The 25,969-nt window shown below is 39.9% G+C and overlaps 1 protein-coding gene across 2 annotated transcripts in view; it reads left to right on the forward strand.

Moving 5' to 3' along the window:
• LOC126358559 (serine/threonine-protein kinase fused) overlaps positions 1-25,969 on the forward strand; it is a 171,092-nt gene that overhangs the window by 115,554 nt on the left and 29,569 nt on the right. Inside the window, exons 8-11 of one of the 2 annotated variants that reach the window (XM_050007559.1) lie at positions 4,271-4,940; positions 15,936-16,061; positions 22,855-23,089; positions 23,857-24,032. In XM_050007559.1, coding sequence (XP_049863516.1) covers positions 4,271-4,940; positions 15,936-16,061; positions 22,855-23,089; positions 23,857-24,032 — 1,207 coding nt within the window. The remainder of the gene's footprint in view (positions 1-4,270; positions 4,941-15,935; positions 16,062-22,854; positions 23,090-23,856; positions 24,033-25,969) is intronic. The other variant, XM_050007560.1, reaches the window with a different exon arrangement.

Consider the following 25,969-nt stretch of genomic DNA (forward strand, 5'->3'; position numbering starts at 1 on the left):
CTCCACAAGGAATCCAACCATCATCCTAGGCAAATAAGAGGTGTCATGAAAACCTTGGTAGACAGAGCCAACAAAATCTGCGAGCCAGCTTACTTACAAGATGAACTAAATCACTTACTGTCACCCTTCATGAAAAATGGATATACCAGCAAGGAAATTGATCAAGCCCTCCATCAAAGAAGAAAAGAAACCAGAAGTCCAGAGCTACATCCTACCGTTCATTACTAAAGTCACAGACCGTATTGGGAAAGTTCTGGCCAAGTATGGGATCGATACAATCTTCAGACCCACCAAGAAGATTAAGGAATATTTAAGAACTGAAAAAGATTCCCGACACCCCCTAGCAACACCTGGGGGATACAAAATTCCATGCAGCTGTCGACAAGTATGTATTTGAACAACGGAAAGAAGTGTTAACGCCTGCTTAGCCGAACATAAAAGAAACTGTCGCTTAGGACACATCGATAAATTGGCGGTAGCTAACCATGTTTTTCGTGATGGGAACCACAAAATTAAATTTAATGGGACAAGCGTTTTAGCACGAACATTCCAATATCATGTGCACATGTATAGAGAAGCAATAGAGATTCACAAACACGATAACAATTTTAATAGAAAAGAGGAAGTTTTAAATTTAGACAAAATATGGATGTCGACTTTGCGCCAGCAGAACTACAGTCCATTTCTCTTAATCGAGAATGATGACGTCTTCCAAAGATAGGCATATCATCGGCATCATGTGACGAATGGTGGTACCTTCTATGCGCTCTATAAAATGCGAGAGTACCTGGAGCCTCAGTGGCAGTAGCCGGATGACCTCAGAAGATGTCGCCCTCAGATGGACACAAAACGTTAGGTGAAAATTTTATACATCGACCACAGCATCTCAGCCTGGAAGTTTGAACTGAAGACAACATTGGCCGTGATAGCCTACACTGTATGTCTATTTTATGTTTAGCTGTAACAATTAGGCCAAGAAATATCTCTGTACTGGTTGATTGATGGATAATTTAATTTTATCTAACTTAATTTTCTTTGGAGATAAATGTTCTGAAGTGTGTCTAGTGGAACTCTTCTCTTTCAACACTGGTGATATCTTACTCATGTTACTTATTAATAAAAGAAAATCTATTTTCGAATGACACTAGTTCGTGCAGTTGTAGAAATAAAATGTTTGTAAATGCTGTAAAAAAATAATAATAATCCCTGAATAATGCCAGGCTGATAATACATAGAAATGTGTTTCTAAAGATGATGATTGTCTAGTATTTGTATGTATGTTGCCCTTGCTGGTGCTTGTGACAACCTTGGATGCACCCCCATGCCAATTTGGGATTTTTTGTAATGGAATAAAGTCATCCTTTAATTATATTTTCAAAGGAAACCCCAGAACCTCATTTTTTTAAGTCCCATTCATAACATTCTGGAAGGAATTATTCACATTAGGATCGGTTCTCTTACTTAGTGACATACATTTGCACTCTAGTTCTCTTATCTTTTTGAAATTGATGATAAACATCATCCTCAGTTTTATACAAAGTATTTTTACATTCAGCAATAGCACAATGATTTCTGCTTTTGCTCACAGTACTACAAAACAAGCAGCAAGAAGAATAGCTGATAAGCAGCTGTGTTCTATTTATTTCAATTCAGGGACTGTGCAGGAAGCCAATATGGCATGCCTTGATTCATGCTATTATTCACTTGCTCACTGGTAATTACTGTAAAATGGTGTGTGTGTGTGTTTGTGTGTGTGTGTGTGTGTGTGTGTGTGTGTGTGTGTGTGTGTGAAGTTAGCAACATTTTGGGATGTCTGTAAGAAGAGAAAAGTCCAAAATGAGACATGATGAAGTTTTAGTAGCAAAGCAAGATTGCTTTAATGCTAGGAGTCAGCATTTGATATTTTGTATTTAACTTTCAGTTTCTTAGCTCCTTCTTCATAAAATGTGGCAAGATAGCTTTAAGACCAATTGTACATGAAGCCTATCTTAAAAAGTGTATTGTCTTTGCATATTTCTTTAATTATCGTAGCTCCATAATAGATACATAGGGCCTATATACAGAGGTTGTTCTGAAGTTGTTGATGCATTGTCTGATGTACACTCTCTTAGCAAGGTTTGTGTGCTATCTTCGCAACCAGTCCCTGAATCATTGCATGGTATTTTTGGAACTCGTAGACTCTCTGGTCATTGTTGTGGCTTAAGAATGTGTGTTAAGGAAGTCTGTCTTCAATTTAGATATTGAATGGTAACTGCACATAAGTATGTTCATAGCAGACAACATTGTTATTTTCATCGCTGGAACTGCTGCTCTATTCAAAACCTTTCCTTATTCATTGGTCATCAGGTTATGAAATCAAGGCTGAGTGCACTCAGTTCTCTCCCCCTGTGGCGTACTTCATAAATATTCATAAAATGAATGACACGTTATACTTACTCTTACTAAAATTTAAAAGTAAGCTTTTACTACACTGTGCAAATCAAATAATCAACTTGTCGGTCTTTACAGATTACACATTCTGAATTAAAGTCAGGCAAGATATGTTCTCTCTCTCTCTCTCTCTCTCTCTGTCTCTCTCTCTCTTTTTATTTTTACTTACTTATGAAGTAAAGAACTCTAAAGTATGTTCACATGTACATACATACCCCGCAAGCCACCATGTGGTGTGTGGTGAAGGTACCTTGTACCCCTACTCGTTATTTCCTTTCCTGTCCCTCTCACCTATAGAGTGAATGAAAAATGGCCCTCTGTATGCCTTCATACAAGTCCTAATTTTTCGTATCTTCAAGGTCCTTGCCTGAAATGTACGTTGACGGCAGTAGAATCATTTTGCAGTCAGCTTCAAACACTGGTTCTCCAAATTTAGTCAGCAGTGTTTCTCAAAAAGAACTTCACCTTCCCTTTAAAGATTCCTGTTTGAGTTCCCAAAGCATCTCCTTAATACGTGGTTGTTGATTGAACCGACCAGTAACAAATCTAGCAGCATGCCACTTAATTGCTTGGATGTCTTCCATTAATCTACCTGGTGGGATATCCCAAAATTCAAGCAATACTCAAGAATGGATCAAATTTGTGTTCTGTACACAGTCTCCTATACAAATGAGCTACTTTCCCAAACTTCTCCCAATAAAATGAGGTCAACCACTTGCTTTCCACACTACAATCCTTACATGCTTATTCCATTTCATATCACTTTGTTACATTATTTAATTGACATGACTGTTAAGCAGTATACTACTAATTCTGTTTTCAAACATTTTGGAATTGACCTTTTTTTTTTCCATTCTCGTGTGCATTAGCTGACATTTTTCTACATTTAGAGCTAGCTGCCATTCCTCACATCAACTAGAAATTTTATCTAAATCATGTTGTATACTTCTACACTTGACAACAACACCTTCCTTCACACCTCAGTGTCATCAGCAAATAGCCACAGATTTCTGCTCACCCTGTCCATCTGATCATTTATGCGCATAGAGAATAATAGTGGTCCTATCACACTTCACCGAGGCCCTCCTGATGAAACACTTGTCTCACATGAACCCTTACTTTCAAGGACAACTTAATGTGTTCTATTACTTAAGAAGTCTTTGAGCCACTTACATGTCTGGCAACATATTTCATATACTCATTCCTTTATTAACATATACCTGTAATTTTTAGTGCCTCACTAATGAAGTCTTGCATTCAATTCTTCTTCGCTTATCATTTTAATAGTTAAATTTTTTTTCTTCCTGTAAAGGAACATGTTCATTTTTAAGGTACTTAGCATTTTAATTCATAAGTATTGTAATGCTATTGTAATATGAAAATCTAAGTGACATGAAACTGACGTGTGTGTTTTGTTTTATATTTTGTTTATTATGAGATTATGATAACATATTATTAATGCCTTCAACACTTGTTCATCATGTTCACAAAAACTAAAAATTAATTTAGTAAAATAGGAGTCAGAAATTATTTGTTATTTAATTATAAAAGATGGAGAGAAGATACAATTTAAGTGCAGTAATGAAGGTAGAATTCACTTGACAAAGTTTTTTATGAATGGTCATGAAAGGCACTAGCAGAATTGGTACAAAGTTGCTGATAAATTTTTAATTTAAGAAAAGGTGACCAAAAGAAATTAGTGAAATATGAATGTTCTTAATAGACTAAGATCATTTCCTAAAAATTAAAATAAATAAATACCCCTTTTGTGTTGTATAAAGCTCTTAAAGATAAGAAAATACAATTTCACATGATTTCCTTTTTTTTCTCTCTCATCAAGGTTAATGTCAAGGATGCTGCAGAAAGCAGGAGAAGATGATTGCCAGATGACTACTACATCTCTACTGGCAGAAGTTGGTGGAGTGAAAAATACAAAACTGTGTAATCGTAGCTACATAGCTGCAAATAATAAACATGGACCTAGTCGCGTCAGAAATCTGAGTGACCCAGGTGTTCCCATGTTATATGGTGCTGCTTGTATTGAAGAACAGATGTGTGCCACTCTTACTAACTGGTTAGGGAAAGTGAGTATCACTCAAGTTGAAGATAAAACAACAAAGGAGACTCCTTTCCACAATGTTTTGGACTGTAAAGAGGCTAATGAATGTTTTGAAGCAAATTCGGATCTCAAAGCCATATACACAGGTAACGGAAAAAGAGAGAGCAGCTTAGTTCCTGACAAAAGCAGAACAACATCAGTTTTTACTCTCCATGAGGAACGTGTTCCTATAGAGAATGAGGAATGGCTAGTTTTCTTGCAGCATAGCATGGAAGAAGTCATGGATGGTGATCTGGAGTCACTCTTACTTGAAAGCTTTCTTGGTATGGTTATGGCACCACTGCGGAATCCTCTAGCAAGCTGCCGTGTTGTGGAATATGTAGCATGTCTCTTGAGTCTTCCATTTTCCCTGGATGAGACAGGTGATGATGAAATAGATACGCTAGAACAGGTGTGTACTCTTATTGTATTAATGTTTCAGTGTCACCTTTAAATAAAACTTGAAATCAGGGAGACACCTGCAGGCGAATGGTAGATGCCACATTGGTGCATTTATAGAGCAGTTAATTGCAGTAGCTTTCAGAGGCTTTGGATTAATCCTCATTTTACAATTGATGCTGCTGTTTATCTTTTATTTATATTTTTTTTAAAAAAAAAAGAAAGAAAGAAAGAAACCAATGCTGCCTCACAAAATTTTCCTCCTGCCTCCTTACTGTATATGTCATTCCTTCTTTCGGCTGTTACGCTTGTTTCCTTCCTCCACTTTAAGCTGTCTACTTTAATAATCACTCGCAAGTTTTCTTGCAGTCAGGATAATATGTATTTTGTTGCTTATTTTTGCAAGATGGTAGGTTCAGAAGCAGTGTAGAAGGCAGAAGAAAAGCAAATGCTAGAAAACCTTTGTGATTGTCTCATATTTCTTTGTTCCTATGTGCCATCCACTATTCGTCTGCAGGTGATTGTTAGTAAGTCTTCATTTTTGTGTATTGTTTCCATCTTGAATTTTCATTATAAGTTTAGCCTCTGTGTTAATCTTGATACAGGCTATATCTTAGTGATGTGGTTTAGATGAGTAGGCCTACCTTTCATGGACCTATGCACACTCCAAAATTCACTTGGTATTAGGAAGAGAGTTACAGTATTTGTGCCTCCTCTCACTGATATACTCTCTGGAACCAAATATCTACATTGTGGAAAAGAATTTGACTGATTCTTCTACAAACAAACATTTCTTATATTGACTTTGGGCCATGTATTGTTTTTCAAACTGCACATTGTCTCCGGTGCTATTTCATGATGTTTATGTTTCACTTTGGGCTCAACAATCATATCCTTACATATAACAGTAAGATAACAACAGAAAATTAAGAACATAATAATGAAAGCAGGAAACAAGTGATGAAAATCATTTGACAAACAAAGAGGAAATACATGAAGGAACAACTGGACTCAGTCAGTGAAAACTTTCACAAATAAAACACACGAGATGTTTGTAGGACTTTGGCAGGAATAATTCAAGGGTATATCCCTCAAAATTTATGTTTCACAAACTCGGATGGAAGACTCATTTTGACCTATCAGGAAAGCTCTGGAAATGGCACTATGTTTTTGGGAGTTCCTCAACTGCCCGAACCCCACTCAGGATTCCCTAAGCAACTCGCGACTTATATCCATGCTTCACCCTTCACAAGAAGAAATCCTCAGACTCAAAAATAACAAAGTTTTTAGATAAAATGGTATCTCTGCAAAACTTCTGAAAAATCTTGGACCAAATTTCTCAGAGAACTCTCATAAATCATGACAGAGATTTAGCATATAAAAAAACTTCCAGGAGATTTGAAATGTAGCCTAATTAAGCCACTACACAAAAAAGTGACAAAACTGATTTAAATAACTATCAAGAAATCTACCTCTTGCAAGTTACATACAAAATTTTGTCATCATGCCTCCTCCTAAGAGTTCAGGAGCAACTTGATCACAAAATTGGTTGATATCAAGCTGGCTCCACAGTGGTCAAAATTCTATAGAGCAAATTGTCAATTTAAAAACATTATTAAAATACGAAACAGTCCTTTGTGAACTTGAAGAAGGGGTATGGTTTTGTGGATTGCCACTCCCACTCCCTTTTCATTATCCTCGAAGAACAAGGACTTACCTCAAAAACTACAAATCTCATCTAACACTCACCAATACAACCATCAACATATAAAGTTCATGGGTGATGTGTCAGAACCAGTTCTGATCAAAATTTGTGTTGAGCAGGGTGACAATCTGTCCCATCCTCTTTCATCTGATTTTGAACTACTCTGAGAGTGCAAAAAAAACTTAAAAACCAACACTATTGGAAAACCACATGACTTGGAAGTCCTAAAAATGAAAACCAGATCTATTGCCTGGCTTTTGCAGATGATATGACAATACAAGCAGATGATGAGACAGTAGCAAATAAACATACAGACACTCTCAAGGACACACTGAAGGAGTTGCCCTCCACAGAATCTTCCAGAAAAACCATCTACATATGCTCAAAGCTTCCAATCAAAAGCTAGTTACAAAATATAGACAAATTGAGAGAGTTCAATACTTCATGCGTTTACTGTATTGTTGAACCTAGACAGGGGGAAGAAAATAGCACAAATAATTTGGAAGCAAAAACTTAGGAGAGGTTACGGTAATATCTTAAACAAAAATGTATATCCATACACACAAAAAACAGTCGCTATTACACAGTTATCATGATTGAAGTCTTGTTCGCTAGTGAAATACTTACACTAATGGAAGGTATCCTAAAAGAAAACACAAAATTCTAAGGGAGATACTTGGCCCTAAAAGAAGGTGGATGCAGACTTACTAGAAACTATTGAATCATGCAACAGACATAAGGGAACGAAGATTGAAATTTTATGGGAGTATCACAGGCTCCCAACAACACAGCTCACTCAAAAAATTGGGATGTACACTATGCGATGAAAAGTATCCAGACACCTGGCAAGTTCATGGTGCCCTCCATCGGTAATGCTGGAAATCAATTTGGTGTTGGCCCAACCTTAGCCTTAATGACAGCTTCCATCTTGCAGGCATATATTCAGTCAGGTGCTGGAAGTTTTCTTGGGGAGTTGCAGCCCATTCTTCACATAGTGCTGCACTGAGGAGAGGTATTGACGCCGGATGGTTTTTCCTTTCATTTTTGAGGTTGATGGCTTTTCTTTTGTTTTGTTTGTTTAAAACTTTAACCATGCTTGGTGTTTTTCTTCATGAAATTTGTCACATTCTGAAGTCCACCATGCATGTTTTCTTCGTGGGTTCAAAGGCGCTAGATTCTTTGCTTGTTTCTTGAGACTTAGTACCAGTTCTTCTAGATCATCTCTTACTTTAATGGTTTGCGTTATTTGTGGGTCTGTGTCATTTTTTAATTAGCTGACGTGGGTCATACCTCCTCCTTGTTGTATTAATTTTTTCATTCTTTTTCTTTAATGGAGTGAATTTGATTTTAATTTTAACTAAGTAGTAATCTGAGCCTATGTTTACCCCTCTCAATACTTTTAACATTTTAAATTTCCTTATGAAAATTTTTGTCTATACATACATGGTCTAGCTGCCACTCCCCCTTCCTCCAGTCAGGGTGTTTCTGTGTTTTAATTAATTTGGCTTCTTCTTGGCATATGCTGATTTAGATAAGGTTGCATTCTCTGCAGAGTTCTTATTTGTAGAGTTATGCGGACTCCATTTTCTGATTATATCTTTATATCTCCTTTCTTTTCCCTGCTGGGTATTGAAGTCTCCCTGTAAGATTTGTACATTCCTTTTATTTGTTCCATTCAAAGTTCATTTTAGAAGATTCAAAAATTTGCCTACCTCTTCCTTTGTTTTTGAACAAAACACACAAACACACACACAGAATTACTAATTCTGTGTGTGTGTTTGTGTGTTTTGTTCATGTGCCTGTCTGCCGGCGCTTTCCCGCTTGGTAAGTCTTGGAATCTTTGTTTTTAATATATATATATATATATATATATATATATATATATATTTTTTTTTTTTTTTTTTTTTTTTTGTGGTGGCATGAACATTTATAATTGCGTCGGTTTTGTCCGTTGTTTTAAAAGTCAGAGTTGCAGTTCTTGGTGATATTGCTTGAAAATCAGTTATTGGCTCTATTATTCTAATGTTCACTATACCTTGCGTTCCAAACTGGGAGGACATTTCTTCGTTATGCTCTGTCCTGGTTTCCCATTATAAATTCTGTAGCCTTGTGATTCAAATGGATCCTCTATCGTTTTTCTCATTTCTTGGAGCCCTTCTATTAATTTGTTTTAAAATTTTATTTGTCTTTGAAATTCTTTAGTTTTCTGGTCTTAAGTATCAATTTTATGTCTTACATTGTTATGTAATGTATATGCTTATGTTGGATCTTCTTTTTGTGTATCAGTATGCATTTGGGTGATAGCAAATGCTCCACATCGTTGCTGTCCTCTAATTGGCTACCCCCTGAATCCAATGTAGCCTTTACCTGCCCTTTTGGGCAAGACAATGATCCCAAAAAAAGGCCTATCCACATTTGACTTTCAAAGCTAATTAATCTTAGGTGGAGCAAGCTCCAATTTACAGCCACAGAGGGTGTGTTTGGTCCACAAGAGCTATCTTATTCCACCCCACTCCGCCAATAAGCTTGACTGGACGACCCCCCCCCCCACCCATCCACCCACTACCACCCTATCTGCTGCCTGGGATGCACTATGTAGGATTATTACCTCTCCTCTTGCTGTGGCGGTTTAGTAGGTTTGTGCAATTAGCAACAAGTTCTATTACTTAAATTGTCTTTCTCCAGCTTTAACACTTACTTTTTTTGTAACAGATTTCACAACATTTGAAGACTCTTGATTAATCTTTTGTGTGTGTCATGCAATCCTGATAAGCCCACTTCACAGAAGCACCAACAAACATAGTACATAACATGATAAATGAAAAAGCTCATATGAAGATGTGAAACAAATACTGACAAAGAGATAGAGGGGCTGGCCAGTACTTACCTCAGCTCAGTACAGCCGATAGATACACAAAAAACAGAACCAAAAATTTACGTTCCAAGCTTTCGGAACAAATGTTCTTTCATCAGGGAGGAGAGAGGGGAAAGAAAGGGAAGAAGGGAAAGTGGATTCAGTTACTCACAACCCAAGTTATGAAGCAACAGGGAAAGGAAAACAGGGAGGGTAGCAAGGATGGAGGCATGGTTGTCAGAGAGAAGCCAAAGATATTCTACTGTAAGTACTGTGCCAGTTTCAAACCAAAGAGGATGCATACAGAAGTAAAGAGGATGAAAGGACGTGTTGGAGAGCAAGTTGCCATCTCCGCAGTTCAGAGGGACTGGTGTTGGGTGGGAGAAGCCAAATGGCACTTACTGTGTAGCAGGTTCCTAGGTCCCTAGAATTATGCTGGAGGGCATGCTCCGCTACTGGGTATTGGACATCTCCTAGGCGGACAGTTCGTCTGTGTCTGTTCATGCGCTCAGCCAGTTTAGTTGTTGTCATACCGGTGTAAAAGACTGCACTGCAGGCATGTCAGCTGGTAAATGACATGTGTAGTTTCACACGTGGCCGCGCCTTGAATTGTGTATGTTTTATCAGTAGCGGGGCTGGAGTAGGTGGTTGTGGGGGGATGCATGGGGCAGGTTTTGCAGCGGGGTCGGTTACAGGGGTAGGAACCGCTGGGTAGAGAATGTAGTCTGAGAATATTGTAAGGTTTAACAAGGATGTGACGGAGGTTAGGGGGGCGACGAAAGGCAACTCTGGGTGGTGTGGGGAGAATTTTGTCTAGGGATGATCTCATTTCAGGGTTTGACTTGAGAAAGTCGTATCGCTGGCGGAGTAATTTGTTGATGTGTTCGAGGCCAGGATAATATTGGGTGACAAGGGGGGTGCTTCTGTGTGGTCTGGGAGTAGGAACATTGTTGTTGGATGGGGAAGAATGTATTGCTCGGGAGTTCTGTTTGTGGACAAGGTCTGCAAGATAGTTGCGGGAGAGGAAAGCACTGGTCAGGTTATTGGTGTAATTGTTGAGGGATTCGTCACTGGAGCAGATACGTTTGCCACGAATACCTAGGCTGTAGGAAAGGGAGCGTTTGATGTGGAATGGATGGCAGCTATCAAAGTGAAGATATTGTTGTTTGTTTGTGGGTTTGATATGGACAGAGGTGTGGGTGTGAGCTTCAGGTCAACATCCAGGAAGGTGGCTTGGGTTTTGGAGAAGGACCAAGTGAAATTCAGATTCGAAAAGGAGTTGAGGTTATGGAGGAAATTAAGGAGTGTTTTTTCACCAGGAGTCCAGACCACAAAGATGTCATCTATAAACTTATACCAGGCCAGGGGAAGCAGCTGTTGGATCTTCAGGAAAGCCTCCTCCATGCAGCCCATGAAGAGGTTGGCATAGGACGGAGCCATCCTGGTTCCCATGGCCGTTCCCCTGATTTGTTTGTAGGTCTGGCCTTCAAAAGTGAAGTAATTATGGGTGAGGATGAATTTGGTAAGTGTGATAAGGAATGAGGTTTTTGGAAGATCTTTGGGTGGGCTTTGGGAGAGGTAGTGCTCAAGGGCAGAGAGACCATGTGTTTTATTCCTTCTTATGATTACTATTTTAACTTTAGTTATTTAATTTCCCTACCCGCCAGTTACCCACTATGTACCCTGATTCTATTCCACATTATTTACATTCATCCCGGAAACATGCATTCACCATAGCCAAACTTCAATCCCACATACTTTTCCTCCGGTCCTGCTTAACCTTTGGAATTACCCCTAAAGGACTTACCTTAAAAGTTCCCATCTCTGGGTGCAATTCCTCCTTCCACCAGTCTCTCCTGGGCTTCCAGAACCTTCAATCCTTAGCCCTTACCCAACTTGTCCTGAATCTCTACACTACTTCATGTAACCACCACTCCCAACAGCTCCTATCTCTCTTCAAAGTCCTCCACTTCTCAAACCCTTGCTTGGAGAACACACTCAGGAACATCATCCTAGAAGCCAGCTGCAAACTTGAGTTCCATGCCACACACCACCTGAAAAAACTATCCAAAGTGCTAGTGCTACACCTAAGAAGTGGGGTCCCTCTCCCTATCCCTCACAAACACCAACCACAACAGAACTTTCAACAAACCCCCCCCCCCCCCCCCCCCCCCATAGCCAACAAACCTAGCCTAGCCACCCTACTCAATCTCCCAATCCAGCACATACCCTACACAGACGAAATCTCAACTGTAACCACAGTCAAATGCCACATATCACCAGTCCTAATTCAGTTCGAAACCTCTCATCCAGATCCCTCTCTCCTCCAGAAACATCTGTTCTATCAAAAGGCTTAACCTTTAGCTCCGCGCCTAAATTCAACTACACTGCCCTCGTTAAAGATCTCCTCTCATTCACCCGGAACCGCAACTGGAAATATCACTTCACTACCCAAACACAGCCCCCAAATACTAGACCCAGTGTTGAACCCTGTCTAGAACAGTTCCGACCGCCTTCTCAAAGGGATCCTCCTCCCCTACCCCAAAACCATCCCTTGCAGACATTTCAGGAATTCCTCACATCCAGTGTTGCCTCCCAATCCTTCCCGAAGAACATCCCGACAACCCCCGACATCACCCCAGCTGAATCCCGTGCCATTAAGGAGCTGAAAACAGACCGCTCTATTGTCATCCTCCCGGCGGATAAAGGCTCCACAACTGTGGTACTTGACCATGTGGAGTATGTGGCAGAAGGACTGCATCAACTCTCCGACACCTCAACCTACAAAGCTGTTACCCAGGATCCCATTCCCTCAATCCAGACTGATCTGCAAAAAATCCTAAAAATCCAAGGTCCCTCACAAGGCCTCACAACGGTTTCCATAGACTTACTCACTCCACCTGAGCCACGTACCCCTACCTTCTACCTATTACCCAAAATCCACAAAGAGAACCATCCTGGCTGTCCCATTGTGGCAGGCTTCAAAGTCCCAACAGAACGTATCTCAGCTCTGGTAGAAAAACACCTCCAACCTATTACCCGCAGACTCCCATCCTACATCAAAGACACAAACCACTTCCTAGAACACCTCAAATCCATTCCCACTCCTCTCCCACCTGAAACCTTTCTTGTCACCATAGATGCTACTACATCCCTTTACACAAACATCCCACATGCCCATGGTCTCTCTGCCCTTGAGCACTACCTCTCCCAAAGCCCACCCGAAGATCTTCCAAAAACCTCATTCCTTATCACACTTACCAAATTCATCCTCACCCATAATTACTTCACATTTGAAGGCCAGACCTATAAACAAATCAGGGGAACGGCCATGGGAACCAGGATGGCTCCGTCCTATGCCAACCTCTTCATGGGCCGCATGGAGGCGGCTTTCCTGAAGACCCAACAGTTGCTTCCCCTGGCCTGGTATAGGTTTATAGATGACATCTTTATTGTCTGGACTCAAGGTGAAGAAACACTCCTTAATTTCCTCCATAACCTCAACTCCATTTCGAATCTGAATTTCACCTGGTCCTTCTCCAAAACCCAAGCCACCTTCCTGGATGTTGACCTTCAACTTGTTGAAGCTCACATCCACACCTCTGTCCATATCAAACCCACAAACAAACAACAGTACCTTCACTCTGATAGCTGCCATCCATTCCACATCAAATGCTCTCTTCCCTACAGCCTAGGTATTCGTAGCAAACATATCTGCTCCAGTGACGAATCCCTCAACAATTACACCAATAACCTGACCAGAGCTTTCCTCTCCCGCAACTATCCTGCAGACCTTCACCACAAACAGAACTCCTGAGCAATACATTCCTCCCCGTCCAACAACAGTGTTCCTACTCCCAGACCACACAGAAGCATCCCCCTTGTCACCCAATATTACCCTGGCCTCGAATACATCAACAAATTACTCCGCCAGGGATACGACTTTCTCAAGCCTGCCCCTGAAATGAGATCATCCCTAGACAAAATTCTCCCCACACCACCCATAGTTGCCTTTCGTCACCCCCCCTAACCTCCGTAACATCCTTGTTAAACCCTACAATATTCCCAGACTACCTTCTCTACCCAGCGGTTCCTACCTCTGTAACTGACCCCGCTGCAAAACCTGTCCCATGCATCCCCCCACAACCACCTACTCCAGCCCCGCTACTGGTAAAACACACACAATTCGAGGTGGGGCCACATGTGAAACTACACATGTCATTTACCAGCTGAGATGACTGCACTGCACAGCCTTTTACACCGGTATGACAACAACTAAACTGGCTGAGCGCATGAACAGACACAGACGAACTGTCCGCCTAGGAGATGTCCAATACCCAGTAGCGGAGCATGCCCTCCAGCATAATTCTAGGGACCTAGGAACCTGCTACACAGTATGTGCCATTTGGCTTCTCCCACCCAACACCAGTCCCTCTGAACTGCGGAGATGGCAACTTGCTCTCCAACACATCCTTTCATCCTCTTTACTTCTGTATGCATCCTCTTTGGTTTGTAGCTGGCACAGTACTTACAGTAGAATATCTTTGGCTTCCTTTCCCTGTTGCTTCATAACTTGGGTTGTGAGTAACTGAATCCTCTTACCCTTCTTCCTTTCTTTCCCCTCTCTCCTCCCTGATGAAGGAACATTTGTTCCGAAAGCTTGGAACGTAAATTTTTGGTTCTGTTTTTTGTGTATCTATTGGCTGTACTGAGCTGAGGTAAATACTGGCCAGCCCCTCTATCTCTTTGTTGGTATTTATACTACATAACATATTTAACAAAATGTACTCTTTGTATCATTCTCTAACAATTGTTTATTCTGTGGATCTTCCTCCTTACACCTTGAGAATCAATAATCTCTTGGTGTTATTTTAAAAGATACATGCTACTATCTCAAATTTTATTCTTGAAGAGGGTCATTTTTCTGCCATTGACTGATTTTTTCTTTTTCAATACACACTTGCACTTTTGGCACTTAGGCAATTGTCAAGTGCATGAAACAGCCCCTTAGCACAGGTCAAAAATATCAGACCATTTCACAAACCTTGTTCAAAAAATTCGGAAACTTGTCCACAAATTCTTTTTTATGCTTGCCATTTACTTATTGTGTCCGGTCTCCTTTGAAATACTCTCTTCTACAATTGATACACCGCTCCCAATGCCATTTCCACTTCTAGGAGCAGTCTTGGTACTCATCTTGCTGGATAGCACGAAGAGCCATTTGCAGATTTTCTTTTATCTCACCTTTCATTGCAAATCTTATCCTTTTGAATGGGATTTTCAACTTTGGAAACAGAAGAAAGTCTGCAGAGGCCAGGTTGGGAGAGTACAGAAGATGAGGTAGCACAATGATTTTGTATTTTGTGAGGCACGAGCCTTGAATTGTGTCACCACATTCCTTCTCACATTTTCTCACAGATATTGCAACATGTCTCAATAGTACCATTGATCAACAGTTTGTCTCTGTGGCACAAATTTATAATGAACTAATGCTTTAAAAAAAAAAAAAAAAAAAAAAAAAAAAAAAAAAAAAAAAACCAGAATGGCTTTGCCATTTGACCTGACCTGATGAGCATTTTTTGGTCTTGGAGAACCTTTCCTGACCCATTGTGAAGATCAAATCTTGGTCTCAACATCATAACCGTAGACCCACCCCTTTTCAGCAGTCATGATTCTCTTAAGGAACATCTCGTTCTCATTTGTGCAGTAGGAAAGCTCTTCTTTCTGGACTTGGCTCATGAGCCATGGGACAAACTTGGCGGCAACACAATACATTACAAGATGCTGTGTTAGGATTTAATGACTTGATCCAAATCAAATGTTACATTCTTGGACAGCCAGTCATCTTTTGTCAAATACAGTTTCATAGACGTTTGTGACATAAGCCTTGTCAGTATACCTCACAGAACATCCTGAATGGTCATCCTTGACCATTCGTAACACCAAGTATGGCTTAAGCACTCATCACCGTAGGGTCCCTGCACCTTTTGGTGTGTCTCTGTAAAAGTTTTCTTGAGTTTCAGGCAAAATGTAATGCAGACACATTGCACCTTTAACTCGGCCATCTCGAAATTTGCAAACTTTGTGACACAACGTTCTACTGAGTGTTCTCTCCTATGAACATCTCATTTGTAATTACTGGATACTGTTAACCTATGTTTCATCACTTCCATCTGTTGCAGAGCAGTAATGATGAAGTGGGCCTTTGTAGTTGGTACTGTCATGTTATGTATCCCACTTTGCTTTAATGCTGCATTTTATTAACATATAGAACTCACTGCTTTGGTTATGACTGATATATTACGAGTGTAATTCTTATTTCTACATTGCTAAAGCAAATTTCAAACAATGATAAAACGAGAATGCTTTTACGCAAGTCATTAATATGCATATGCCTGTAGCTAAGTGACTACATACCATAAACTATTTTGAGGTTTTTTCCCCCCCAGATTTATGCAGATGTTCGTGTCATACCTAATTTTGTGCTTGCTTCAGTACTCTTAGCAAGACACCGGCGTTCTGAAACTGTTGACTGTGCAGATGAGATTCTGGAACTAAGTGCTGATGAACTTCAGGTAAGAATATTGTCTCTATAAATAAGTGTGTAATGGATTTGTGTTGAATTTAATCCATGAGCTGTGAGGTTTCAAAATTATAAAAAACAGCAAACCGCTACTCTCTTGAAAGCTGCAGTCGTCACTTGAGATCTTATTACATGGTTGAAGCTGGTTTCAGTCAACAGTGCTTTATTTATTAGTTCAAATTATTTAAACAGCGTCTGTTAACAATATGACATAGATGGATAGATAAAAAATCTACTCACCAAGCAGCGGCAGGAGCCAATGGCTCCTTTTTCTGGCAGAAGAGGGGTGAAGATAAAGGCCTGGAAAGGTTTAGGAAAAGAGGTACAGTTCAGAAAAGTCACCCTGTGAACTTAAAGGTGGAAGGCAGGGTAATATGCATGATAGCAATTTCTACTAAAACATAGTGCATGAGTTAATCAGAGTGAAAAGCTAAGTCCACTGTATGTAACAGAGGTGGGAGGGGGCATGGTGAAAAATAGACAGCCAGAAAATGAAATATATAGAAAACTAAAATGGAGTGAAGAAAAGAGTAGTTACTATGAGGAAATGCAGAAACAAAAGTAATTAAAGCAAATATGGGCAATTGGGTGGCGAGGACGAAGGACATGTTTTTGTTCTAGTTCCCAGCTGCAGAGATCAGAGAAACTGGTGTTTGGGAGAAGAATCCAGGTGGCACATGTGTTGAAACACACACCGAGGTTGTGACTGTAATGTTGTTCAGCATGCTCTGCAGCAGGATATTGTGTGTTGCCCAATACACCCCCCCCCCCCCCCCCCAATTCCCATTCATCCCGACAGATAACTGGGTGGTATTCATGCCGATGTAAAAAGCGAAACAGTGCTTACATAACAACTGGTACATGAAGTGTCATTTCACAGGTTTTGATAGTATATGTTTTAAAGGTTGGAATCCATGTCAAACATTCCCTTCCATACTGACATGGCATTCGAGATAAAGGTATTTGTTTGGATGCAGACTCTTTATAACAGTACCATTCGCACCTCAGTCTTCATTGGATGTAATTACCCCAACAGTTCAAAAACATATTTCCTGTGCCAACTGCTGATCCCTCCAAAAAACAACTTCAGAATGCACCACTTATCACCCAATATTATCCTGATCTTGAATGTATTAATTAGCTACTTCAAGAAGGCCATGACTTCCTAAAAGCGTGCCCTAAAATTTGGTCTATTCTGTCTGAGATTTTGCCTACTGCACCTAGAATAGCTTTTCATCACCCTCCCACAATATCTGTGTCAGACACTATACTCCTTCTGCACCCATCTCCCTACCCTATGGCTCCTACCCCTGTGATCGTCCCCACTGCAAGACTTGCCCTATGCACCCTCCGACCACCACCCATTCCAGCCCTTTAACTGGCAGAAAGGGAGTGCCATCTATGAAATGGCACATCATATACCAGTTGTTATGTAAGCACTGTTCCCTCCCTACCCTACCCTACCCTACCCTACCCTATACCCTATACCCTATACCCTATACCCTATACCCTACCCAGGACCCATCATTAACTTCCAAAATGCTCCATCCTAACACCTAGCCCAACAAACACACACACTACTGAAAAAACTGTACATGTTTCATAACAACAGGGATCTGGAAAACTCAAAGGAGTTAATAGACAGAATCAAGAACGTACACATACCAGACACAGCAACCCTCATGTCATTCGACGTCACATCAATGTACACTTGCATTCCAATAAATGAAACAATCAGCATCATCACACAAAGATTAAAACAACAAGGAAACATACCATACACACACACATCAATGAAATAAAAACCCTACTCAAGACATAGCATCACAAAATTATTATGTATTCAACAAAGAATTTTATTCTCAAGGCGAAGGACTGCCAATGGAATCATCAATCAGTGGCCTCCTAGCTAACATATTCATGAACAACCTGGAGAACATGATCTTCAGACACATAATAAAATAAAAGAACTACAAAGTTATATACTGGTTCCATTAACTCGATGACATATTATGCCTGATTGATGAACCACATACACACATAGAACAGCTACACAATGAAATAAACAACTTACACCAAAAAATTAACTTCACATTAGAAACAGAAACTAACAACACACTACACTTTCTAGATCTCACAATACAAAAAAACAAACAACACACACAACTTCACAATATTCAGGAAACCGACAACCACAAGCACCACCATTCACAACCTATCGAACCAACCATTGAACCATAAGCATGCAAATTTCAGATTCATGCTTCACAGATTAAACAGAACATCCATGAACATGGTAGGACATGTTTTGAGGCATCAAGGGATCACAAATTTAGCATTGGAGGGCAGCGTGGAGGGTAAAAATCGTAGAGGGAGACCGAGAGATGAGTACACTAAGCAGATTCAGAAGGATGTAGGTTGCAGTAGGTACTGGGAGATGAAGAAGCTTGCACAGGATAGAGTAGCATGGAGAGCTGCATCAAACCAGTCTCAGGACTGAAGACAACAACAACAACAATCCATGAACAAACAGAACTAAACACAATAAAACAAAAAGCAGTAGAAAATGGTTATACTGCCCGTATGGTAGACAAGTTAAATCGAAAAATATGCCAACAGTAGAAAAATGAACACACCACACACACACAAATCCTCAGCCAGAACAGAACAACAGCTGGCCATTCCTGGCACATATGGGTGCCGGATTAGCGGAAGTGCTGGATTATTGAGTGTCTGAAATTTATGTTATTCATTTATTTTGTTTTTTATTTATTTTGAAAATTTAGGGGATATAGTGTACCGTACTTTATTAAACTGAAAGATACAATTTTAAAACATAGAAGATATACTTTATTAAATACAAGAATACATTAATTTTCAAAGAAAACTTAGTTCTTGAGTTAACACTGTACATAATTATACAGTTGTATCACTCACTTTGAAATATGTCCCTAATTTTTAACTGTTGCAATGACGATACGCGATGATGGCATGCTTTACCACGCAACTGCTTTACAAGCATTACATCGATACTGCATGTATCTGGTTGTTGCATAATGTACTCCAGGAAGACGTCGGCAGCTTCAGCACCAGCAGTGTGAGAGATCTTCATACTCTCTCCCCCTGTGCCCTCGTTTTCATCACTTTCATCATTATTTTCTTGCATACTTTTGATTATTTCTTCATCTGTTAAATTTTGGTTTGTATCTCAGTTTTCCTCATTCAGCCACTCAGTAACACCTTCATCGTCAATTTCTTCTACTCCTGGAGGGTTATGGAACATGTCAGTGTACAAAGTAATTGATAATTCCAAATTGACTGGCTCATTGCTGTCACTCACTACTGGATCCAGCTCGGCATCAATATATGGCCACAATTTTCTCCAGCTCTTCATTATGGTAACGCTCTCCAGTTTATCCCATGCTTCGGCTTCTTGGAAAACATCATCACATATGTTAATTGCTTCCCATGCCTTCAGCATAGTCTCGAAAGAGTTGTTTTCACTTTTGTTAAGCAAGGAGGTGAGAAGTGAATGTCAATAATGATGTTTAATTGATTGAATAATTCCCTGGTCCATGCGCTGAATTAGGGCTGTCACACTGGGTGGGAGAAAGAGTGCTTGTATACCATCGGACTTTAGAGAAATATCTAAGGATGATTGGGAGCATTGTCAGTTATAAGGATAGCTTTCAGTGGAAGATTTTTCTTCTTTAGCTCTTTTCTCACAGCAGGTACACATGTCTCATGGAACCACCAAGAGAATATTTGTCTGTCCATCCACACTTTCTTGTGAGCGCAATATTGCACTGGTAGAGTATTTATGTTGATTTGTTGAAAACAACAGGGGTATTGGGATTTTCCAATCATCAAAAGCGGTAGTTTATGACTCTCATTTTGCATTACAACACACCATTAATGTTATGCACTGTTTCTGGTGCTTGTAACCACGAGCTTCCTTCTCGTTCTTGGCAGCTAATGGTTTTGAAGGAAGAGTCCTGTTTCATCAGCATTATATGAGGCATTAGCAGTTAAATCTTCTTCCTCTATTATCTTCTGTATCCTGCTTACAAACTCATCAGCATCCTTATTGTTAACTGAGCAGCTTTTCCCGGTGACTGTCTGCCTCTGAATGCTATGTCATTTTTTTCCAGTTTGGTAACCAACCTTTGCTCACTGCAAACAAGTTACTACCACTGAGTTGTTTGTTAAATGCAGGTGCTTTTTCCTTTATAATCGGGCCACTAACTGGAATTCCTTTACTGTGTTGTTCTATGAGCCATCTATAAAGAGTTATGTCCAGTTCTTGATTCTCACTATGTGCCATAACCTTCGGTTCTCCCAACTCACTATCCATTTGGGTTGAGTACTATCGAATAACATTATCTTTCTTTTTGATGTCATAAATAGTTTCTCGTCCAACATTGAACTCAGCAGCAATGGCTTTCTGCAGAGAATCTCGATTTAACTTATCTAAAATTTTGAGTTTCTCCTTGAGGTCTAGCATAACACATTTCCTTTTAGAAGACATGATTCCCAACTGGAAAGAGAGCTACAATTTCAAATACAGTATATAAAGCATTGTTTAACTAAGCATTCTTGTGCATGATAATTCATTGCGCACGTGTTTTTGGATGTGAGCTGGATTACTAAGAGGCCGGACTACTGAAGGCCAGATTAGCGGGAGTCTAATGTAGTACACTTTTGCAGGTAGACATGTTGAACAGTCTGTGTTAATACACCAGCAAACCAGGTAACTCAATTTACAATGTGGTCATTGTTGCTGTTGAGGTCTTCAATCCTGAGACTGGTTTGATGCTACTCTATCCTCTGTCATGGGAATGCCCAAAAATGATAACTCCTTTCTGGCATTTTGGCATGTCTGCATGTCAACCTATTTTACTGGGCCGAGTCCATATAACCAACTGGCGCGCACCCACACACACACACACACACACACACACACACACACACACACACACACACACACACACATCATTTCACTACCATGAATTTTAATAGTGTTGGAGTGTCACATGTCTGACTAGAACTTGTTCTAACCTTCTACAGTGCTTCAAAGTGATCTGTGAATGCTTTTAAAGAAGTGAGTAATACTTTGCCCATTAAGCTTTTCTCATCATTATATTTTCATGAATCTGTGTTGGTTCTTTGAGAGAAAGTCCTTTTTATCCACTTTAGAATGCTGCCATTAAACTAAGATAAAACTATTCCAACTTCTTTTTTACCTTACTTAGTGTGTATTTATTTATGAATTAAGCTGTGTTTGAACTTCATGCATGTTTCCACAAAACTAATATTCACTGATAAATCTGTGATATTGTGAACATCTGTGACTAGATGGAACATGTACAGTTAGATGTTTTACTTCCCTCCTGTTTTCTTTCTCTCTATCCCCACCTCCCATTTTTATAGTATTATGAACATGTTAAATGACCATTATGGGAAAACAGTTGATATATTAATGTGAAGGACCGGTGGCCAGCATTGCTAGAAATAAGTTACTGTATGCATTTGAAAATTAAGAAGAAAAATGAAAAGTTGCATGCGGGTGACATCCTATCTTCCTCCACAATTCTTGTGTTGGTATCGAACAACAGTCTATAATATTTGTCTGTCTTGTTCAAGCCTTATTAGTAAAATAGATACTACTCTTCACTTGGCTATCCAGTCATCTAGCCTATCACTGGTTGTATTTGTATGAGGAACAGTAACTGCTGATAAATACCTTTTGTTAACCATTCAACTTGTTTTAATACTATACTGCCATGTTCATTAAATACTGAGAGATGCTACCCGAAAGTTCCCAGAATGTATGTGTAGCTGCTGAAGTACAGCTAGTACGGTGAAAAGCTGCCAGGTGGTACCTCATACATTCTTTGAGAGTTAATAGCTCAAGCAACTTTGTGCTAGGTAGTCACATTTAGTTTTTACACACATTTTACCATTTTTATGTGTCGCATGTCTTGCGAAATTAACGATGACATGTGTCTGAGTACAATGTTTGTGCATAAACTTCTGTTTCAGACTTGTAAAAACCACATGATGTTTTCAAGCAAGCATGTGGGGAAGACACCTTAGGTCACAGTCAAACTTACAACTGTTTTTACAAGTTTCCAAATTGGCAGAACATTGTTTGACAATGATCCCCATTCAGAGCAGCTGTCGATCGGCATTACTCCTGTAAATGTGTCTGTTGTTCAGAATACAGTGGTGGAAAATGGTAGGTCAGACCATCCAGGACATATGCAATGTCATGGGGCTGTATTACAGGGTGTGTAGAGGATGATGTCCAATGAAAGTGGCACACAGGTGGTTGGTTCCTCCATCATGACAGTGCAAGGTCACACATTGCATTGATCACTCATGAGTTTCTAATGGAAAACAAAATGACAGTTGTTCCACATCCATGATATTCACCCAACCTGGCACCAAGTGACTCTTTTTCTTATTTGCTAGAATTAAATTCCAGTTAAAAAGCTGAAGATTCCACACATTTGAGGAGATTCAAATAGAATCGCAAGTGGTACTGAATAGGCTCATGAGAAATGCTCATGAAAAACTCATGAGATTTCAGTAAAAACTGCCGGGAACATTGCATACACACCCAGGGGACTAGTTTGATGATGACAGTGGTAAAAAAATCTAGGTAAAGTGTAATCTTATTTATTGGTGTATCCTGGGAACTTTTGGGTACACCTCATGTAGCTACTTTTGTCAGATTCTTCATGACAAGTAATAGTTTCATAAGTCAAACATATATTCAACAGGCCTTGGAAGTTGTCATGACGCTGCTTTGTCGCTTGGCATATGCAGGCAAAACTGAGTTGGAATCACAGCTGTGTGATGCGATTGCCTTATTGGGTGCAGTACCATTGCTACGGCATGTACTGCAATTAAGTCGCCGAAAGGTACGACTTGTTGCAGACCTCATTGCTATACTTGTTCGACTTCTTGCACAACTTCCCCTACATGCACCTGCTGTTGTTGCTGATGTACTACATGGTAAGTATGCAAACAAATCCATTATGGAATGGACATAAATATTGAGGATTTTGTTAGATATTAATTGTTAACATTATTCATATTATTGGTATTGCTGTTGGGTTCCTGGCCGGGTGCAGTCATGGTACATAACAGTATTAAGTAAATGATTGTAGTCAACTGTCAACTGAAAGCAATACAAAAAGTTGATTTGCTGGGATAGCTTAAGATCACGCATACTTCATATTGCTCTGTAGATTTATTGCATCTGTCCAGATTATAAGCCATCAATCTATTTTCTCTACTGTCCAGATTTGTAGAACATCTCCATAGGCCATCTATTGTTTATTTCAATATATCTGTTGTTTAATATGAATTGATTTGTAGTTCTTATGATTTGGTTGGGTAATAGTGTAAAAGCACTACAAAAATATTAATTTTTTGCACAGTATCACAGAAAATGAAACATTGACCCTGGTATATGCATAATTGACACATTTCATTCAAAACAAATCCAAACTGAAACGCTTGAAAACAGCTTAGAAGTTCATATTTCACCCTGTTTCATATGTCAGGGTGAACATCACTGTTGTCAGCAGTTTTTGAGTGCTTTCGCAGAAATGGACAGGAAAAATCTTGGACAGGGCAAGTTTATTTCTCAGTTTTGCACGAAAGTGATCTATTAGTTGATTGACAGTTTCATACTATAAGGAGCAAATAAAATAAATTATTGTAAAAAAATTAGAATTTCAATTCCATCTTAATTTTTCATTCTCATTTATTTACAGGTGTCAATCTATCAAGCCTGCTAACACACAACAGTCCGACTATTCGCTGTCACTCTTGCCTCTTGATACAACTTCTTGGCAATCACGACCCTAACACATTACAGCGTCAGTGGAATCAAGGTCTTCGTTGTGCTTTGGAACAACTGGTTTCTGATGCTGATGAAACTGTCAGCCAGGTTAGTTTCAGATGTCTAACTTTAAGTGAAAATATCATCAGTTGTTTGTCATTCAAATTGACTGTGTAAATGCAGAAATTATATTCTGTATAATTTAAGAAGTAAAGATAACGAAGTACCAAATAGTTAAGACTCCAATATACACATAAATGGTTCAGAGAATTATGCTGGCTTTGGACAGTTCACTCTTCAGAGCCAGAGCGTACGTAAACACACACACATACATGTACGCACTCACACCTTACAGCTACATTGTCATGACTGACTACATCTTGCCGGTACTGCAACTTTAGGGGGGAGGAGTTGTGTCAGATGTGCTAGGCAAGTGGGGGGGGGGGGGGGGGGGGGGAGTGAGGAATAGAAGTAAGGCTTGAGAAATGGTGGCTGATGGATGGGAGAGTTAGGTAACAGATGAACGGGAGAGAATGTAGCATCAGTGAGCCCATTCATTCTTTGGGCAGGAGAAGGTGATGGGAATTCAACACCAGTGATCTCATTCTTTCTGCAGCCAAGAGGGGACGTGTGCAATGCACAATGACATGGGAGAGTGAATTTGGAGGAAGAAATGAAATGGAGGATGAGGGGGACTGTGGAACAGACGACGTGGGTACAGGATCAAGAAAATTAGAATCATGGAGTGGGGCTGATGTGGGTGTGGAATAGGGCATCAGGGATTGAAGCTAGGATGATTGATTATAGGATTGAGGAATATTTTGCATCTGCTTAATTCAGAAAAGCTGGTTTTCACGAGGAGGATCCAGTTGGCATGGGGTGTGAAACAGCTGTCGAAATCTAGCATGATGTGCTCAGCAGCAAGTTCTGCCAGTGGATGGTCAACTCTGATCTTGGCCATGGCATGGTACTGGCCATAAAACTGGGTGGACGGCTGGTTGTTGGTCATCCTGACATAAAATGTGCAGAATTTGTAGCAGAGGTGGTATATGACATGACTGCTTTCACAAGTGGCCCTGCCACTGATAGGATGTTATAAGCCTGTGGCAGGATTGGAGTATAAATGCTGGGTGGTGCATCAGACAAACTTTGCACCATCTTCCACAGGAGTATGGTCCATGTGGCAAGGGGATGGAAGTGAGCTGGCATCAAGTGCACTAGAATATAGTGTAGATTGGGTGGACAGTGGAACAGCACTTTGAGAGGGGTGGGAAGGATTGTGGAGAGGATGTTTCTCATTTCCAGAATTGGTGAATAGTAAAAGCCTTAGCAAAATATATGATCCAGTTGCTCCAGTGCGATATGATACTGAATTATGATGCTTATCCTTTTTTACAGCATGTTTCTGGGGTTGTTCATAGAATTAGCAACATGTGCAAATATGGGCCTGGAAATGTGTTTGCAGACTAGGTTTCGGGGGAGAGGAGGGGATGTAGTACCTGTCTGTGCTATGTGTAGGTCTTCAAAATACTGGACAAGGAATTGTTTGTAAGTGCACATTTGCCATCAATGGGTATGAATTTTTAGTGTGGAAGGGATGGCAGCATTCAGAATGCAGATGCCATGACCATTAGTAGGCTGGATTTGGGTAGAGGTTTGGATGGAGCAGTTAGAAAGGTGGAGGTCAACATACAGCCCACAGCACTGAGGAGGGTGAGATGAAGTGGATGGAAGAGAGAGCATTGAGGGTCTGCAGAAGAGTGTCTTGGAGTGCTGGACCCGGATCCAGATCATAAAGGACTTTCCCCTATCATATAGAACTTATACTTTGCACTTTTAAAAAGAAATTATCAGTCTATTAATTATTTTGCTGATGTTCTGAATCTCTTCTTGTGCTGATTTTTTTCATTTTTACATTACTACTACACCCAGCATCCCTTATAGCAGGTTTTTCTGCCCCTCTAGTTTTTCCCTTCTGTTACCCTTTTCAGTCACAAGTTAACTGTTTCTGGGTACTGTAGAAAATGTACCAATAACTTATCAAT

This window comes from Schistocerca gregaria, chromosome 1 (genome assembly GCF_023897955.1).
Source record: "Schistocerca gregaria isolate iqSchGreg1 chromosome 1, iqSchGreg1.2, whole genome shotgun sequence".
In the NCBI taxonomy this organism is placed as follows: Eukaryota; Metazoa; Arthropoda; class Insecta; order Orthoptera; family Acrididae; genus Schistocerca; species Schistocerca gregaria.